The 20,899-nt window shown below is 41.3% G+C and overlaps 1 protein-coding gene across 1 annotated transcript; it reads right to left on the bottom strand.

Annotated features, from left to right (window-relative positions):
• Window positions 1–3,967: 3,967 nt before the first annotated feature.
• rcc1l (RCC1 like) lies at window positions 3,968–19,499 on the bottom strand. The gene is made up of 12 exons (XM_085289796.1): window positions 19,288–19,499; window positions 18,325–18,610; window positions 17,997–18,126; window positions 16,346–16,474; window positions 13,417–13,483; window positions 12,765–12,816; window positions 12,354–12,438; window positions 11,475–11,656; window positions 8,919–9,006; window positions 7,098–7,271; window positions 5,036–5,121; window positions 3,968–4,548 (listed from the first exon to the last, which is right to left on the bottom strand). Exons 2-12 carry the CDS (start codon window positions 18,607–18,609, stop codon window positions 4,471–4,473), a joined length of 1,356 nt encoding a protein of 451 aa, XP_085145922.1. The 5' UTR covers window position 18,610; window positions 19,288–19,499; the 3' UTR covers window positions 3,968–4,470.
• Window positions 19,500–20,899: the final 1,400 nt, after the last annotated feature.

Below are 20,899 nucleotides of genomic sequence, written 5' to 3'. Positions count from 1 at the left end.
CTGACCTGAGTAAACAAAGCAGAGAACAGCCAGGCCCTTGTTGCTCTGCATGGGTGGGCCCCACACCACCACCACCTCCTCCTCTCCTCTACTTCAGCACACAGAAGGGGAGGAGAGCTCATCCAGCTGCAGAGACCCTCTCTGCAGAGCGGGGTTATAGGAGCAGACACAGTGTGTTAGTGTTTCCACTTATCATGATCATTTTACACCTTACATAATCTCACGCTGCTCGGCACGGCAGTTCACTGACATGCGGTGGAGACGCTTGCTCCTCAGCTCCCACTCACAAAGATTAAAATTGCAAGCTATAAGTCAAACAGAGGCATCTCAGTGCCGCTAATTGAAATGCATCACTTTCGTTGTGCAGAGCTGCAAGGTCGCATGGTGGGAAATCTCCACCCACAGAAATGACAAATCTAAACTTTACGGGCGACACATTAACAGCAGTGAGTCAGCGCTTCATCTAGACCAGGCTGTAATGGCAACAACCACCACACATTTTCCTACGGGGCACTTGAATCACAACACACACACGGGTGTCACCTTACAGGGCTTCTGGGTAATAAAACCCAACATTTCTTTTACATTTCCCTGCAATATTGACCAACAAATCACACACTGTACTTTTTTCAATTGCAGAGATGTTTGTGGCATCTAGTTATCATGCATAAGACTGGATGTGGTTCATTATATACAGTGTCATGTGTCTTTTGAAGCCTCAAATTTGGTTAGGGTGAGGTTAGACTTGAAGGGCATGTGCAGAACACAGTGCAGCTTTCAGAAGGTAAAGAACCAGACACAAAAACATAGTTTTGGTTCAGCATCATCACAGATGTTAGTGCTGCACCTGGTAAATTGTTCATGACTAAGCAAACTTGTTTGGGATTGACCAAGTTAATCTCCATTATGCTGTCACCAACTGTGACTATAATCATGCGGACCCTTCTCACTGTTCCACAGGTGCATCTGTGAAATAATGCCTCCTCCTAAACGCCAGATATGGGTCAACTCATCACATAATTTGAATGGGATATTAAAAGTGGTGAATGAAGTTTTCCTCTCAGCCACGCAAACCAAAGCTTCTCCTGCACATTCTCAAATCCTGCTCTGCAGACGGTCGCAGGTCGTACGTTTTATGCTCACTCTGTAATTTTGCGTAAATACATTTCCGGGCTCTTCAGAGGGCCGTCAAGTTGTCATAATGATGAATGGCCCAGAATACAAGAGCTCAGCAAAGAGAACAAAGCAAAGCAGTGCACATTGGGCTGACTTCAGCAATACTCCGTGTTCTGTGAGAATTAACGTGTCCATCATGTTGATATCAGGAAACCCGAGTTAGAGTCGAGGTTAAAAATCAGCTTAAAGAGCACGTGTGAGGAGTCGGATCAAATCAGGTAACAATTAATTTTATGGGTTCAATTCTTACAAGTCTTTCTTTCCTACCAATTCATCCGTTTTCTAAACCGAAGTTTGTTTCACTGTATAGAAAACAAAGATGTGCCATTTAACAGTCAGGTGAACGGATAAGATTGCACGACGATTAAAATTAGTCACAGTTTGCCAGTTGTTGAGATTACATTTTTAACACACAAAATTTAGTCTAGAACATGTGTTTGAAATACAGCCACAGTCATAGTTATTCTTTATGAGTCTGGGGTTTTATTGCTGTTATGCTTTAAGTAATAGATTTATTTTTAAATTAGTCAACATTCCAGCAATTAAACCTTTTAACTATTAGCTCTGCAGATTCAAACTTGATACAAATGTTACAATGTAAACTGGAGGTGGACCAATTAATCGCCGCCTCCTTTAGCTGGAATTACAGTCCTTTAAAATGTGTTCAATTCACTTTTATTTATATAGTCCCAAATAACTACAACAGTGCCCTTTATATTATAATACTTTTTAAACCCTTCAATATTAGAAAGAACCCCAAACAATGAGACGATCCCCTGTGAGCAAGGACTTGGCGACTGTGTGAAGGAAGAACTCCCTTTAAACAGGAAGAAACCTCAAAGAGAAACAGGCTCAGAGAGGGGGGTGAGCAATCAGCTGGGGGTGAGGTAGGAAGGAAGGCAGCATGGGAGCATTTATCATTTATAAGTAAACAAGCAGCTGTTTCAGCTTCAATATTATCCTGACTCTTACATGTTTATATGATAGATGAATTGTTAAATGGGGGAGACTGCATACATGTTGAAAAGTGTGTTTCAGGAGCAGGTTGTGAGTGCATCCAATTTGTGACTCGTACCGTGATGATGAAACTTCCAGGCAGGAGGAAAAGAGGAAGTCGGAGAAGATTTGTGGATGTAGTGAAGGAAGACATGCAGTGCACTGGTGTCACAAATCTCAAACAGGATTTGTTTCTTCAAATTTAAGCTTATTGTAACTGATACTTCATCTGACGTGCACCTTCCTAAAAATGTAACCACACGTTGCATCCATTCAGTACAGTCCAAAAAAGGATGGATAAACTCAAAAACAGGAACACGTCTGCCAACTTTAGGCAGCAAAATTGCAGAGCAATGTAGCCAGACCAAGCCAAAGTATAAACGCAGCATCAGCCACTCTGTAGGCTCAAGATGGGTTTTAATGCAGAATTATTTACCCAGCAGCAGCTGTATGTCTTCCTCCCATTGTCCCCAACTGGTCGTGGCGGACTGCTGCCGTTCCCCAGGGCTGGTTCTGCTGGAGGTTTCTTCGTATTAAAAGGGAGTTTTCCCTTCCCACTGTCGTCAATGCGCTTGCTCATAGGGAGGGGTCATATGATTGTTGGAGTTTCCACTGTATTATTGTAGGGTCTTTACCTTACAATATAAACTGCCTTAAGGTGACTGTTACTTGTGATTTGGCGCAATATAAATACAAATAAAACTGTCACACACGAGGTGGGGTGCTTCCCGAACAGGTTGCCAGCCTTTTACAAAGACAGGGCTAACAAAAAGACAACCGCTTACTCTCACGTCCACACTTTGGTCAATTTTAGAATCGCCAATTGTCCTAAGAAGCATGCGTTCGGTCTGCAAGAGGAAACCCACACAGGGACAGGAAGAACACGCAAACTCTACATAGAAAGGCCCCAGTGGTCAAGAAGGGTCAAACCATAAACCGCATGACAACGCTGCCTCTCCACGACCTCCAAGAATAGGAAAAAAGCTCCCAGGAAAGCTCTACACATATGCAGACTGCATCATTTAAAACTCTGGCCTTTTATTATGAGCAACCACCACTGTAACATTTCATACATGAGAAAAATATGAAGAGTTTTTGTGAAGAAATTTGCATAGAAGTTATCAGAAATGAAGAGGTTTTTAAGTCTAATACATCAACAAAAAACTGATGTGTACATTTATTTAAAAGTGAATTTATTTTGATTTAGGATATAAAAAGCCAATCGCTTCTTTGCCATTCAGTGATTTTCACGGGAAAAGCAGACACAACATAAACAACTAAGCAAATTGTTCCTCTTATTTCATTTTACAGCCATCAGCAGCCACTTTTCAGCCCCAACACTCCTACAATCAGCATCCTCTCACCCTGTCAGCGCGACACGATTGTAGTTGCTGTAGATCTTGCGTATGCAGAACGTGCGGGCGCGACCGATGACACGGGAGCTCGGGTTGTAAAATTGATTCCTCGAAACCTGTTTTCTCCCTCGGGCTGAGTGCCTTCACCTCTATTTGCAGTTGGCAGGGAGATAATCATTTCTGTGGATTGTTTTGCTGTCATTGGTTTTTCAACAGCTGCAGTGTTTTACAAATATTTTATCGTGCCGCAGAGATTTAAAGCGCTGCTGCATAATGTTTGAAATAAACCCAAACCGTCTGTCGATGGCGCGCTTCACCGGCCACATTTTCCTGTTGTTTCTCCAGTGTGGCAGCAAATGAGTCACACGTGAGAGAAAATTAAAGTTAGAACCACATCGAAGCTGGTGAGAACACGAGTGACAGGGACAAAACAATAGGAATACTGCTGCAGCTAAAGTTTATTTTTATAATCACTCTGTGTGCAGAAGAGCTGTTTAGTCGATAAAAGTTCAGTTTTTAGTCCACAGTGACCACATCCAATGTCTCATTTTATCCAGAAGCCAAATATGTTCAGTGTATTCTTAAGAACAGCAAATTTTCACAGAAAGATTCACTGTTTTTCCCACCACAGCGTCACTGAATAATCAATTAACTGACGACTCGTTTGAGCTCTAGTTGTGATAAAATGAGGCTTGGATGTCTTTCCCACATGACCTTAAGAATAAAGAATAAAGTGAGCAGTGTCAGTGGAAGTTTGCTGCGCAATCATCCGCTCTGCCCTCCGCTGACGTCAGCGCGTGACCGGGTCCACCGCCTGTGGAGAGCAGCTGGCTTCGCCGCTCCACACCGAGCCTCCAGTCGGCTCTCCGGGGCAGCCGGGGGTCAGCGGGAGGCCTCGGCCCAAACATCCAGGCTTAATCCACCGCTGGTGAGGACAGGAGGCTCACAGGAGGGACTTCGCCAGCGCCACCATGTGGTCAACGCCACACGCTACATCCACCACTTGGCCTGGTACAGTCACCTGAGGTGGAAAAATAACCCACAAGAAGGAAGTCAACAACAACATAAAATGGAAGGAAGTAAGGAAGGAAGACGTGCAGTTTCTGTGCTTTTACTGCACATACAGCGAGGACAGAGGGTTTATTTATGTTCTTTCTTTTGTACGTGACCCAGGATTTCACAATGTGCAACACTGACAAGAAGTGTGAGCTCTACACAATCCTGTTAAAATGTCTTGAGAGGACGTGCTGATAGAAGTCTGCAGACTTAAATTGAAAATCTCAACAGGGCACATACAGGTAGCGAATATTTTATAACACCTTCACACACAGACAACCGTACTTTTTTCTACTTAAAGCACACAAAATTTTCCCCAGAATACAGATGACACAAGTATATGGAAAAAGCATTTATTTTGATCCAAAGGAAGAAGAAGTGGGTCAAAAATAGACGCTCAGCTGCATGGTTTTCTCTTTGTTTGGATGACTAATACTGAATCGGTGTCTTACCCGCCACGGGAAGTACTGGTCGTCTTTCTTCCCGATGCCCAAACAACCCCTCACATTCTTCCCCCACACGAAGAGCTCACCCCGATCTGAGAAGCAGACATTTAAATAAATAATAATAAAATAAATATCAGTAAGCTGTGACCACAGATTAGAAGGATGAAGCATGGAGCAGTAATGTAATAACAACAAGTTTCAAGTTTATTCATTTATATAGCACTTTTAAAAACAACAGTTGTTGACCAAAGTACTGTACAATAATAAAGACATACCAAATAAAATAGAATATAGATTAAGAAAAAATAGACTTTGTGCACATGGTTGATGATGCAGATTCCTGCATTGCTTTCCGGTAAAAAAAACAAAACAAAAACAAACAAAAACCCAGCAACATAGCAGCAAATGCAACGAAGACATAAACACGAACACCAACGATATCTGCACTGCCAATGCTTCAAGATAGAAAAACTACATTAAAAGGTTACACACAAGCCACCGATGATACAATATCCACAGATGAGAAAGAGGTTTGTCACTTAAAATAACACAACTCCCAAACATATCCTTGATATTCAACTTCAGCTAATGAACCGTGGACACCCTGAATGTGCTCGTCTCAGCTACACAGTTCAGGCCCTTTCCACCTACTCTTCAAACGCATCCGATCAGAATGTTTGAACCAGAAGATGAACTGAAGCACCAAAGGTGGAGCTGAAATCAGAGCGTAACGGGCCCTGAATTAATTAAAAGGCAGTTACTAGTTCTTAGCGAGCACTTCGGTCAGTTTTGGAGAATTTAACCAAACCATTCAGACCTCTGGATGGTTTGTGAAAACTCCAGAAGAGGAAGACGTCACCTGTAGCCTCTAATACACCAAAGGAAGTCAGTAACACATTGATCATCTTTTATTGGCAGTATTCAATTAAAAGGAAAAAAGAAAGAAATCTTCCTGTTTTTCTTCACTATTTAAACTTTTCTGCTTTGTTTACAGTTTCTGTCAATTAAGGGAAAATTTCTGCGCTTCAGTTATAAAGCAAAGTCTGGCTAATGAGCTCCCAGTGCTTCATATGTTTCCTAAAGTGTGAGCCTAAAGAGTCGTGCTGATGGGTTTGTTCGATTCCAGTAGCACGGCTTTACGAAGTAGAAACACTGAGCTGTATTGTTATACTGCTTGTTTTGGTCTCAAGACCAAAAGAGAGTAGGTAGAAGTTAATACTTATCAAGACCTACTTACTGTTAGTCCCTCCCTATGTTACATTCTAACAGTGTTTTTTATATACACACTTAAGATTGAACTACCACCCCGGGCTTTTCTCTGTGGAATCAAACACAGGACCTTTATGCTCTGAGGGAGCGGCTAACCACTGAGCCACTGTGCTTGTTTTTCTGGTGTTAAAGACTTCCTTCTGGATTAAGAGAGCACCTTTCTGACACAGCAGTGCAGTCATAAAGGTCAGGCTGACAATGGTCAGATCAGTGCAGCGTATTCAGAAATCTCAGGCTGGTGGCCTCACCTCTTTGATTCATTAGATTTATTCACTCAGCTTTACGCAGCTCCGTCTGGAGTCTTAACGTCTCTTTTCACAAATGCAGTTGGTCCTCCCTACAATAACTTCAAGTTACCTTTTTACTCACTAAACTCCAAAAAACAATGAATGCTTTTAGGAAACGAGAACAACTCAGTCTGAAGTTTTAGTGCCGTTGGCTGGTTCCAGCCTCAGCCTCGGACTAATAAAACCTGACAAAAGAGATGTTTCCAGTCCAGTGTTTCAGCGACAAAAACAAGACGAGACAGACTTTTTCATTTCAGCGCCATAAACACACTGCATCACCTGACTCAGCGATAAACTGTTCCCCCAGCGGGCACGTCCGCCTCTTTTTAAGCACCTGAGACTGCAACGACTGCACTGCGAGTTTTATTCTTCCATTTCTTATCCGGGCTCAAAAAAAAAAAAAGCAGAAATCTGAGCAATAAGGCAGGAATATTGTAAAGAAGCATCACTGTGCAGGTCAAGATGTGATGCTGATTTGACGTGGAGAGTTTGTGTCTTTTCTGTGCGCATACCTGTCACTGCAGCAAAATGGCTGAGGCCACACCTGATCCTGGACACAACACCTGAGGGGTTAAACTCAGACCGTCCAAACAGTGTCGGGGGAATCATCTCTGGGGTCGAAGACTCTGACAGTTTGGGGCCTTTTCCAAGGATACCATAGCCCCACACAAACACCTCTCCTTTGTCTGGTAAGACACACAAATACTGGACTTTAGAGCTCGACTAGGAGAAAAAGCTACACATATCACAAAACTACGAGCCATTCTTTTACAACTATCTGACAGAACGGCTCGTTCTAAAGAGCTCTCTGAATGCAAGCGTAGTCCTGTAACTGTTACAGTTCAGTCTTTGGAGTTTCTTCCCTCCTGGTCCTCAGTCCATAAGCGGCATTATCACAAATTAGCAACATAGTTACAGAGCGAGGTCACTGAGTGCTGAAGCGCAGAGTGCGTAAAAGTCTCCAACGCTTTGCTGCAGAGGTCCAAACCACCTCTGGCATTAACATCAGCACAAAAACTGTCACCGAGCTTCATGGCATAGGTCTCCATGATCGAGGAGCTCCTGCAGACGTAATGTGTAGCTGACCCAGTACTCTCTTCTATACAGCAAAAATATTATTTGACTAGAAAGTCCAGGAAGTTCACACCCAACCACCCAATGTCTGTTTTTTGTAATTTATTTTAAATGTATCCACTTTATTTGAATTTACTGACATCCCACCGTCAGCGGGTCACTGTTAGGATTACTGTCCTGTGTGCAGGGCTGAAATGGTACAGATAGCAACAGATTCTTCTCAACAGCAACGAACCAAAAACATGACTGATGAAGACAGCAAGCTGGTTATTATTAGTAGTATTGCAGCAGTGAACATAGATACTAAACATTTTTAAATAAGAGCTGCCTTTATTCACATAAACCCTAACCATCATTTTATAGAGCTGCCACATGATAAATGTTAAAAGTCACCAAAGACTAAATGAAACGTACATGTCATCTGTCCCCTCGGGCTAGAGGAATCTTACCTTTTGACCCCCCTGAATGTTCACCCAAAATGCTTCAAGACTTTATAGTTTTATAACCTAATATTCAACACAGCCTCGTTATTTTTTATTCAGGAGTAGAGCATAGAAGATGGGAAAATGGACTAAACAGTTAATACGATCACAGGACCTCTTTACTGGGAGTAATATGTAAGGCAAAAAATGGCAGCACAAACAACCTCCACAATTATTACACATGATTAGAGGTCCTAGGGTAATACTGATCCCGTGTTAAAGTATCATCACTTATGTACAGCTGAAGGTTTTATATAGCTTTCATTCTGCATTCATAATCACCAGTAATGAAGAGTGTTATATCTAACATGTAATGTGCAAGTCTGATTGAGTAAAAGTGGAAGGAAGCTACTTTTCCCCAAAAATGTCTAAAAATAGGACCAGAAATGTGTCACTCAGTCAGGATGAATTTATTGGAAATCAGCCTGCCGGTTGACTCAACATTGACGGAAACAAACCACCCACCGCTCCAAGGATGAGTAAAAGCTCAGTTTTAGCACGGTACACTGATGTTTACCTGAAACAGTTAGTCACAGTCTGCCACCACGTCAAAAAGGTAAATGAACAAACAAGCCAGACATGATAGGAACAAACTGGAAGCCAGACATCCAAAACTGTGCTGAGCGATGCTACCGAGAGGCCACGTGTGGAGCGACTGCTCTAGACTCAAACTAGAAAATGCATTTTTAATCCTACAAGCCAGACAGTGTAAAGGAAACTTTTCCGACACAAATCGTCCGCTTTTGTTATTTTTTCTGTTTGATTGTGTGAACTGACCGTTGAGTATGGCCACCTGTGTGCCTCCACACGCTGCCTGAACCACCTTTCCGCAGCCTTTCAGAGGGAGATGACGAGGAGAGTTCATCTGAAAAATAAACAAAAGAAAAATGAATAAAAGATATATCTATATGAATAATCGAGTAAACGTTGAGTTTGGTCTCTCTGCAACGTGCTTTCTGTCTTTTCCCCCAAAGCCTTGGCCTCATCCAAGAATTATGAACAAATCATTAAAGGCAATAAGTCAACTTCTACAAGTTCCTTTTTGGTCCTAATTTTATACATCTGATTGAAAATATGTTCCTGAAATCATTTACCAAGAGATTAGACATCCGAGGACATCTAAGGACTAAAAACAGTTTCAGTTAGAGGCAAAAGTTCTGCATTCAAACTGCAGCATGCAGTAAAGGTAGCATTTACACATAAATACTCAACTTTGGACGACGCTTTGAGAATCAAGTGGAGACTGTGAGTAAGGCTGACATTTCTTACAGGCAGAAGACAAGTCAGCCTGCGTCAGAGTCCTCTCTCTACTGAAATTACTTCCTGCGACTTAGAAAAGAGTGCTTCATGTGTAAAATGTGCAGGAGGGAGGACTCAGAATCGTTCTCCAGCTGGTAATAGACAACCTGCTGTATTCTCACATGGGCTTAATCTGACATCTCTCAGACTGTGTACTAGGAAGATGGCAAGTTAAAGGACGTTTAATGTCCAATTTAACTGCGGTGGAAAGTTGCGTTCTCACTCAAGGCTCTAGGAAAGTTCAGAGCTGATGGGCTCAACAGCTGATGGAAAAACAGCTTCATAGTGCAATGTAATGTAATGCAATGAGTTAACTGCTTAGCTTCACATTAATGCACATTAATTCAGTCTTTGTGACACACAGCATCTTTAAAAATGCAGGTTTACAAAGTGTTTTAACAGCAAACAAAAGCAGATTACTAAATTCAAAACAGAAAGCCAGACATTAGGTCAGGATAAGACATGCAGAAGAAACACTCAGTAAATGAAAGGTAAAAATTAATGGTCAGCATAGTTAATGGAGAAAAAGTATCTGAATTTCAGGAGCGGGACCAGACCTCCAAACAAGCTCCATCTGGTTCTCATCTATATATATTCCCCCAGTTCTACAAGGTGTTTGTTCTTGTTTACATGCCTCACCCTCCCTCCTCTTTTTAATTCTTTAACTTCTTCACTTATTTTTAGTAAATGGGGATCTGCAAGGCCAGGGAGTCGCTGCCAGTCCCATTCAAGGCCTTCCACCAAACCGCAGCTAAATTCATGTCCAAGTCATTCACCTTTATCTACTAAACACTGTCAAACCTCAAATGAGGACGTGGGCCCAGCGAGTGAATAGTAAAAAAAAGCTATGAAGCAATTTATCAGAGAAAAAACACACACAAGAAAACTGAACACAAATCTATAAACATGTGTCTTTAGTAGCGATAAAAGGAGATAAAGCTTAATTCTGCAAGTTTTTTTGTAAGACAACCATCATCTGATGGCAAAAGCATGATCATCTTTGGATTTAAGCTCAACTTGGAACAGCCAGAAAGAGCATGTGTGGGGACAGACCCACACATGCTTTAAAAGTAATCCTTTCTTTCTTCTTTCAGCTGTGGGGTCACCACAGCGAATCAGCTGCCTCCATCTCACCTTATTCCTGCATCATCCTTCAGTCACACCAACTCTCTGCATGCCCTCCTTCACTACATCCATGAATCTTCTCTGTGGTTTTCCTCTTTTTTCTCCATATTTAACACGCTGCTTTAAAACTGATCTAATAACGTCATTTCTGGCACTGTTGAACTTTTTAGGCTTTCATCTGATGATTGTTTGATTTGAAGTCTACAGGATATAATTCATCACACTGTGAACTTTTTCCTTTTTACTGGACTCTATGAATCCTGATCACCCGCAGTGCTCAACAGGACGGCCTTAACACCCTAAACACACACACCCGCCCTCTCACATCATCTATAATTGACTGAGTCAGGACTCTTCCAGACTCTTCTAAACCAAGGCACAATGTACATTTCAAATTCCTTTAATTTTAAATATGTTTATATTGTCTATCCTGTAAAATAGTCAGATGTCTATTCATATTAATGTACAGAATTCACCTGCTTGCTGCTACTACTGCACATTCACCCAGTGTGTGTGTGTCTGTCTGTGTGTGTGTGTATGTGTGTATATATATATATATATATATATATATAATTTTTGCACATGTCAAGGAGCGTGTCAGGCTACATTTCACTGTGTGTTATACTTGTATAACTATGCATGTGGCAAATAAAGAACCTTGAACCTTATATTAGGACTATTTGTCGGCACAATCTTACGAACCTTTAACAACAAATTTCTCTGAAATTTGTTCTTCAGTTCAGTTCTAAAAAATGTAAAAAAAGAAAGAAAAAAATAGTGGCTACAGTAAAGTGAGCTGCTTCGCTCTGACGGCGTGGACAGATGAGTGACAGGTGGAAATGGAACCAGGCAGAGGCTTCAACCAGCCACATGAGCGGGCCCTGTTCAGGCACCATCAGTTCCCCTCACCTGTGTAGCCTGTGTGACAAAGGCCAGCTGCCTGTATTCGGAGTTGCCCCATCCATACAGCTGCCCATCTTTGGAAACAGCCAGGCTGCAGTCCCCATATGTACTGATCTGCTGCACTTCCACCCCGGCTAGATCTCCTCCCACCTCCACCGGACTGGAACTGATGTTGTGGTGCCCCAGCCCTGGAATATGAGATGCTGCAGTCAGCAAATGTCTCCAGAAAATTATTAAAAGTGAAAATCTTACAAATAAAAGTTATTTAGCAGCAACCAGGGCTTAAAATCAATGCCAACGTGGAGTTCATCTGATGGCTACTAGAGGCTGGCTAGGTGGTACAAATCATCCAGTAAGTCTCTGCTTCAGTTTTTGGTGAACTTATTTCTGTTTTGTTAGCCTGTTATTTAGCTTTAAGTAGCCACTTGTACTTTTATGGATGCAGCTTGTTAATCAGCCAATGTCATAAGCTGGCTATCATTAGCAGGTAACTTGACGTTCCACCCTTTCAACCACATGAGGGCTTTTCTGGCTCCCTAGAAACAAAACGGCAGGGGCCAATTATAACTCTAAAACTTCAAAAACAATCAGAGATTGAAGTTGGCTCCAGCAGGTTTTACCTGAAGTGCCTAAAAAGCAGATAACTGCTAGCATTGGTATCATTATCAGTCGTATACCCCCCCCCCAAGAAAAAGAGAAACTTGGCAATAACTTTGTTTTGATATACTAAACTGTATGAACACATCGCTGTTAATGTTATATGTTAAAAGCCACTCTACTGAAACAGAAATGTCCACTGTAGTAAAGATCACTTTTTTCTCTTTATATTTTTTGGTGTTCAAGGTTAGTGGATGCCGAGTTTCATGACATGCAACGCGCACTGACCCGTCTGTCCATCTGCACCCCATCCACAGGCGAACACCTTTCCTGTCTCTGTGAGGAAAAGGCTGTGGTCCTGCCCACATGCCACCTGGAAAAAGTAATAAAACACACATTAACTTCAGTGGTTGGTGTCACATCAAGCCAAATGCTCAATTAATCCATCAGGAAAGATAAGATTCAAGTAACGACCTCATGAAAAAAAAGACTAATTTAATGAATGGACTTCTGAGAGGAGGTGATTAGTGTAGCAACAGCACCAAATGACATTTTAATACGCGTACTGGGCAGGTGTTAGCATGCTTAAAATAATCTGGATCTGGACAGGATGTGAAGCAACCAAATGTTTGGAAAGGGAGGGAAATGAGACATAGAAAAACAGTCTGTCATCACTGCTCAGACACAGCCTGCACTCACCTGGATGACCCTGCTGCTGAAGCCCTCTATCTTGTGAATGATGTGACTGCCACTGTTGAAACGCAAGAAAGAGAAATGACAGATTCATCACCCAAGCATAGCAGTGCCTTTAGGAGATCGCAGCAGCATGCCAGCCTTCCTTTAACCTCCCGCCAGCATGTGTAACCAAGGCAAAGAGCCAAGGGAGTTTTCGATAGAGCAGTGATTTCCAAAGCGAGGGTCACAGCCCAAGGTGACATTTTCAGTTTTCTACATACATTTGAAAACTATAACTATAAGTTACAGCTATAGCAGAAAAAGCTATCAGGTTAATGTGGGGAGCCTACATGCCCTCCCTTGGCCTGTGTGGCTCCTCCATGCATGTACTGTTACCGACTGATTCTAAATTAGCCATAGGTGTGAATGTGAGTCTGAATGATTGTTTGTCTTCCTGTGTTAGCCCTGGAGACCTGTGCAGGATAAACAGCCTCTCGCCCTGTGACACCTGGGATAGGCTTCAATCGAAAAGGCGGTCTCATATGATTTCCAAAATAAAAGCTTCAATAGAGACCAAAGACGCTTCCAGATGAAATCGCCGAAACCTGCTGGTTTCTCTGTGACATCAGAAAATTGCTGGTGTATTTCACCAACAGCAGAATACAGAAAGACACACCTGTAGACTTCATCTTCAACTATCCGCCTTCCACACTGGCCATAGGCGTTGTTGCCCATACTGAAAACTAGAGAAAAGGACAGAACAGAGAGAGGAGTGTGAGGGTGCGAGAACGCATCGTGTAAAGTCACATTAATGATTAAGACTAGTTTAATTTAATCAGTTATTATTCATCTCTGGCTCTCTTCCACAGTGTATCTTTTGTTCCCTCCCCTCACCCCTAACCAGTCACGGCAGACGGCCGCCCCTCCCTGAGCCTGGTTCTACCGGAAGCATCTTCCTGTTAAACGGGAGTTTTTCCTTCCCACTGTCACCAAGTGCTTGCTCAAACAGGGACACTGAATGTTGGGATTTTCTCTGTATTATTGTAGTGTCTTTACTATACAACATAAACCACCTTGTGAGGTGACTGTTGATGTGATTCGGCACTATACAAATAAAATTGTTTTGAATTTAATTGTTTAATTTATTAACATTTTTAAAACATTTCAATTATCCAATTTTTGTCATTTTTGTGTAAATGAATTACTCTTTTTTAAATTTTAGACATGATTAGAGATGGCACGATACCACTTTTTTATGTCCGATACCGATACCGATATCATAAATTTGGATATCTGCCGATACCGATATGAATCCGATATAGTGTTTTTTAATCAACAAAACTGTTTTTTAAATATCTTGCTGCATTTTGTATAAGTTCATACTCAAGTTTAAAACAACAACTACACTAAAGCTATTCTGTTATACCTGTATGCAAAAAAAAATATTTCATAGTTCAGCAATACTGATCAATCTAATAAACTTAAACCTACACCATCCTCCCTATTCTGGTATTTTAAAGAGTACTTAGCGTAAATATTAAGCAACCTAACTAATAGGGTTCCAACTCCCAGCAACAACAAAAATAAATAAATAAAAAATAGGGAACCACCCCTCACGCTCCACCTCATGATGCTTAATCCACGTAATCAACCTTAATTTGATGCAGTGTGAAAAAAAATGCACAGAAATCAATTATTTTTCAAGAAATATTAAATAGATTCAACATCTTTCTTCAACAAAATTGCAGACTGCACAGATGGTACCTTCCCAAAGGAAAAAGTACTATAGCTTACTAGGGTATATATATTATACTTAATAGTTACTATATACAGTAATGGACTTCTATTCATTTTGCATCAAATTAAAACTTTGGGTGTCAGATAATTATTTATTAAAAGCTAGACATTTTAAATGAGAATAAGAAAGAAAAGTATGTCTTTGTGCCCCCTTTTCACTGTTAATGCCCTATCGGCCCCCCTGGCTAAACTTTGCTAGATCCGCCCCTGCACAGTTACCAGCGTCAGCTACGTAGAAAAAGATCCTCGAGTAGAAAGTAATATTAAATAAATTCTAACAACAGCTTATCAAGCTTAAACGTGCTGCTGTTGTTCAGCCGCTGGTTTCCTCTTTCTGGTGCAAAGTGGGCCAAAAACAAAGACGGACTCGCGACAGAAAAGCCGATCAGCTGATCATTAAGCAGTTTCATGATTGAAGTAGCAGCAAGAAGAGGCAGTCGCTCCATATATCGCTTGTTAAGCTTAACGCAGGAATGCTTTACAAACATTCAGAGATGGACTTACACACTTGCTTTACTTCTCTCGGGATAACTTTGTCGGAGATGAAATGCCGGGTTGCTAGCAAAGCTCCAAATGCTATCCAGACCACCCACAGGTCCCGCATGCCACAGCCGCTCTATCACGTGATGCATACTGCTCCGACGTGCTAACGTTCTGAGGTGAGTTACGGCGTGTTGCAAGTTTTGTGAGGTGCTTTCGTGATATTTAATGGATCGGATTACATTTTTTATTTTTCTCCGATATCCGATCCAGTAATTTAGGTCAGTATCGGACCGATACCGATACGTAATATCGGATCGGTCCATCTCTAGACATGATATTACATAACAATATATTGCATGTGTCCCACTCTACCTCACTAAAAACTGATTCTCAAATAAAAAAGAAACACCTGAGAAGCTCAAAGTGTTTTAGATAAAGTTGTTTTTAAAAGCTTTAATGGACTCTGCAGTACATGCAATGAAAAGCTGTAAGATTATTGACTTTAATACTTTGATTACATTTAGTAGCAACAACAATCTGCTATGTTGTTTAAACTAAGGTTTAAAAAAGAGATAGTTTGAGTTTGACAGAACAGCTGTCTGGCTAACTTCAGCTGCAGAATTAAACGCTCTGTATGCTCTGCAAACAGGTGCACCAGGCTTTGGTCACACAGGCGATATTAAGGACAGCAGAAACATAACCTGCAAGATGATTTTATACATGCTGTTTTTATGACTCGGTGGCCACTTAAAATACAAGTAATTTAGATAACTGCATAAATACTCATGTCAGAAAAATCTAAAATATCAGCTGCAGTACCCTTTAAAACAACACACCGCAGTAGATCGCACTGTGTGTTAGCCACGACACATCTTTCTTTTGTCAGAAACTAGCCTCACAAATCTTGGGAGTAAATGTTTACCAGCAAATTACCACCAGTTAAAACAACATCACAACAAAGCACTCTGCAATTTAGCAAAACACAATAAAAGCCCATTTAAATTAAAAAACAGAAAAGATTCTGGCTGGCAACCAAAAGTGGCAAAAAGCCTTTTCACAAATTAGGATTTGAATGAAGTAAAACGCTTGTTGGAACATCGGTCTGCTAATTTACTGAATGTACCAGAAGACCTTAATGAGCTTTCTGCATGAGCTGTAACAGCTGCCTGATAATAATTCATTTTTGGTTGGCGGTGGGTGGATGATGTAAAAGGACACATGGTGTGACAGGTGGCTGAAAGGTTTCTACAGGGGGGGGGGCGACATGCTCCGCAGCTTTTTGTGGGTTTGGATTTAGGCTGGTGCGGAAGGTGTGCGTCTCTTACCTCCCTCTCGGTCAGTGAGGACTAGAGAGTGAGCCCGGCCACATGCAACCTGAACCACTCTGGTCTGCAGAGGCTCGACGAGAGGCAGGGCCACCGGGGACGGCTCCAACACGTAGTCGTAGCTCTTATCTACACAAACAGGGCGAGACGACACATGAACAAATAGCAGTGATGCTCCTTAAGTAATATTAATATAAACTTGTTAGAGAAACACTGTGAAATGGAATGTGACACATGGAAGAAACACACTCACAACATATCCCCGTGCTAACACAAGAAGACCACTCCTCAGCTCTATCCCATAGACTATATGGGATAGATATATACCCTTGTAGATATATAAAGGATGGATATAGTTTATGGCAGGTTACCACTTTAGTTTTCCAAATTACACATTACAGCCACTTGGCAGCTTTGACTCACAAATGTAACCCTAGAGAGCCGATTATGGTCGCTGCAATGGTCTTATAACGTAAAAACAGTGACGTCACTGTTAAAGAGGGCATGGGTACTTACTGCAGTATTCGCCATTCAGATCGACCCGATATATTAGCAGGAGTAGAAGATATTGAAAACAGAAGCAAAGACATCTTTAAAAAGCCTCCTCTTTGCTGATGCTCTTATCACAGGCATGGTAGGATAGCTTTTATTACCCGTTACTTTCCTGTTAATAACTTTGTTGCAATTCACTGCAATGATCAACTTTTCCTCCATGAGGCTTCCTAATGAACACGCAGGAGTAGCGGCTCTATTCAGGGATCCCTCCAAACATCAGAGCTCCTCAAACTATGACTAAAGAGCCCAGCCAGCCTATGGAGGAAACTCATTTTGGCTGCTTACATTCATGGGTGAGGGTTGGGACGTAGATGGATGGGTACATCGAACGCCTCCCCTTCAAGTAGAGCTATCCCTTTACCACAACAGTCCGATACCAACGCAAGCTCCACCTGTCACAATTATGCATGAGATCCCTAGATACCAGAACTCCCTTGCTCAAGACAGCCTCTCTTTGGAAATCAGTGGGAGCATTCAATTGATTTCTGGCAGCTTTCAGTGACTGAGAAGCAAAACTGTTGAAGCCAGAAAGTCTTTGGTGGCTCTCATGGGAAACATAATTTACAAAATGAACACCATGCTTTATTCAGTAAGTCTTGGAACTAGTGATTGAGACCACAAACTCATTAGAAGAGTTTCTACTAAGCACATGGATCATGTGACCCAGTACAACCCCAAAATGTAACCTCCAGCATTTGTCTTAACTGCAGACCTTAGTTGTGTAAAAGTTATCCTAATTTCTGGGGTACTTCTTTACTTGTCTCTCCGCTTCTTTTTGCAGACAGCAGTTGCCCCCTGCTGGCCATTAGAAAGAATGCAGGTTTAAGGCACTCTGGCATTGGCTCTAGTTTACAGGCCCAGAAGCTATGTCCCTCCTTGCTATGCAGTTCACATGTATTGTCTTGTACATATATCCTTACCAAAAAAGAAACCTCAAACAAGACTTCACACAGTAACGTACCAGCTACAGATGGTCATCTTATTTATATAGACAATGTATAGCATCGCCATCACCTGATGGGTCCAATAGCCATTCTTCTTTCACATCCAATGTTCTTCAAACTGTCTTTAAAGAAATAAATAGTTTCTGTCTTACGGCGGTCGTGCTGAGTGCGCTGAAAGCCCAACTGAGAATTTTTGTTCAGGCCCATGCCCCACAATTTGGTCACATCTTTGGATGGAGACGCGATGAGAGTGAAACCGTAACCACAGGCAGCAGAGGAGATCTGCAACAGCAGCAACAGAAAGCAAGTTCAGCTTTACAAAGCTCTCTTAAGACATATAAAATGGTTTGTTGACATGGGTATGACTGGCAGCAGCAGTTTACCTGATTTGACTGATATTTTATGAAGTTACACCTAAATAACAATTACTAAATCTTTAGAAGCTCAACCCATAAGACTCATACTGCCGGCCGATTTTACCTGTTCTGCAGTCTCCAGGCGGTAAGGAGTAAGCTGGTATTTGCGGGGCTTCTTCCTGCCGCTGTCTGGGACTACAAAGGTAGGGATGCCAAGTGCACCAGTGAAGCTGAAGCCCCAGACAAACACTTTATGGGTTGGCTTTTTGTGCTGGCCGACATACTGGAAGACCGGATCACTGCCACTCTTCTCCTGGGGTCTGGATGCTTTGCTGAGTGTTGCATACCAACAGACTTGAAGGCCTGCTCTCATGTGCCGGGGACACAGTCGCACATAGGGAAAAGCCATCCTGTAGAAAAAGGCAGGGATAGGGAAAACAACAGAGATGAAGTTGATGTGGTTGTTTAACCCAACTATACTGACATTTAATATTGCAATGATAAGCCACATTAACTGTTCTTTAATTCAAAATAAAAATATTCTTTACTTTTCCATTTAAATATATCAGAATTTTTTAATTGCCTTTACAGAACAATAAAAATATATTTTTGTTTTATCAAATTGTGTTATTATTTTTTAAAAATGTAATATTAATGTGTAGGGGAAAAAAACACACTGCCACATTTCATTTACATTTTCTATCAAATTAGGCGTTCTGTAGTTTTACAAAACTACACACACAATACTAGGAGACTTTTACATTTTTATATAAAAGCCTAAAGCCTAACAGTAACTTCGGCATGCACCTGATCCACAGTAGCTTTGATTAAATGCAATTTATGCCTTGGTTAACAATTTAACGTTAGCTGTCCCACATTAAAACAGGCGTACTAAGGGACTCGTGAGCATCCATTTTGGGTTAAATTACACTAAAAATAGCTAATACTAAGTCTTCGTAATCAACCCCGATTTTAAAAACGGATTATAAGGATTTGAATAAGGCATTTATGATTAATCTTATCAGATTGTACATCTGACGCTGCGGAAAGGTAGTTAAAATTAGGTTAAATTTGAAGGGACTTTCACCTCGTGTTCGTTCCAACAGCAGCCACTGAGCCGGGGTAAATTTCTCTTCTCTTCCAGTTAGAGCCGCATTTTGTAATGCTGAGAAACTCACTCGGTATCTACAGAAATGATGACCCAGGTGAAATTATAGGAAAATGTTTCAGGGCCGTTATTCCATGTTTGTTTAGGTCAACTTTCTCCAACCCAGGATGCAGAAGGACCCTCTTCCGTCACGTCTGTTCGCCTTTAAGAATAAAACAACAGCGCCGCCTGCTGCCCTGGAGCTCCAAAAGCGCTCTACAGGTACAGCCAAGGTGAACAGATTAAAGAATGGCAGGAAATATGTGTAAATCATTTTAATGCTGTAGCTGGAGATGACCTAAATGACTTATATAACTCTGCCTAGCTATGTCTACAATAAAAAAAATCATAATTTATTAGAAGATTTATTGTTTTGACTATAAAATAACACATAACTAAAGCTGTAAAACCTAACAATGGAGTAAATAGATTTGTATAGGTCAGAAGTGCTTTGAAAGCCAATCAAGTTTCCACAAATGGAAGTAAGCAATATCAAACAGCCTGGAAAGACACAAAACAACTTCAATAAGACTTGAGCAGTGGAGGAAAAGATTCAAAAGAGAGGCAAAATGGCCAAAGACATGCAAAAGACCAAGATTACAATATGATAAAAATCACACAGATGTGACTGAAGTTAAAGCAAATACAAGAAAAATCACTGCAAAGAGAGAAAATGATGCAATCAAAGGTGAGAAGAACAACTATGAGATGCAAAATGACCACAGAGTGGTTAAAAAAAATGACTGCTGGAGGATGTAAAACATATTCCTTTGAGTTAAGATGGTACTATTCTATACTTAGCTTCTCTGGATCATATTTATATTATGTTGTTCAATATCACTTGTGTCAATCAAATTACATCAACATAGTATTATAATTGTGTCCAGGCTGTCTACAGTTTCCTGGCTAATTCAGCACCTGTATATGTGTTCACTGTTATGAAAGTAGCATAATAATCTGATAGAGTAATAATATCTGTTATAGCTTTACCTTCCTAGCCGATAATCTACTCGGGTGTCAGATTAGAGCTGATCTGGAAGTGGGTTAATGCTGCAGAGCTGTCAGGTGAGCACCCGACCTTCGCCTCACAGGGTATTAACCTGCCGTAGCAGAGGTGAATGAAATGCCTGGAGGGTCACATGTGAAAACTTCTGGCCTCGGTGCTGCTGTGAGTATTTTCTGTATGTAACTCACCCACCTGCATCAACCACCTGCCCTCAGAGCGCACACTCCCCCTCTTCTGAAATGTTTACAGGGTTTTCTAACTACCCTGAGTGCAGTTTTATTTATTTATTTATTTATTTATTTATCTAATTTTAAAATACAAGCATTACTGACTTGATCGTCATTATGTCAGTGAAATTAACCATTTTACAGAAGAACATAGTGTGGCATCTGCTGTTATGTCAACACAGTATGGACAGAGTCTGCAATATCCAGGTCTGGTGTGTCATCTGCTCAATACATCACAGATTTTGGCCTCTAATCCTGCAGTATCACACATATCAGTCTGCCTCCTCTAAATGATCCCCATTCTGTTTTTAAGTCTCTA

The sequence above is a fragment of the Mchenga conophoros genome, linkage group LG10, assembly GCF_057382185.1.
Source record: "Mchenga conophoros isolate Kocher_MC1m ecotype Shallow Benthic linkage group LG10, M_conophoros_male_GT1.1, whole genome shotgun sequence".
NCBI lineage: Eukaryota > Metazoa > Chordata > Actinopteri > Cichliformes > Cichlidae > Mchenga > Mchenga conophoros.
Note: the sequence above shows the minus strand (reverse complement) of the source record. Positions and strands in the feature narration are given on the sequence as shown.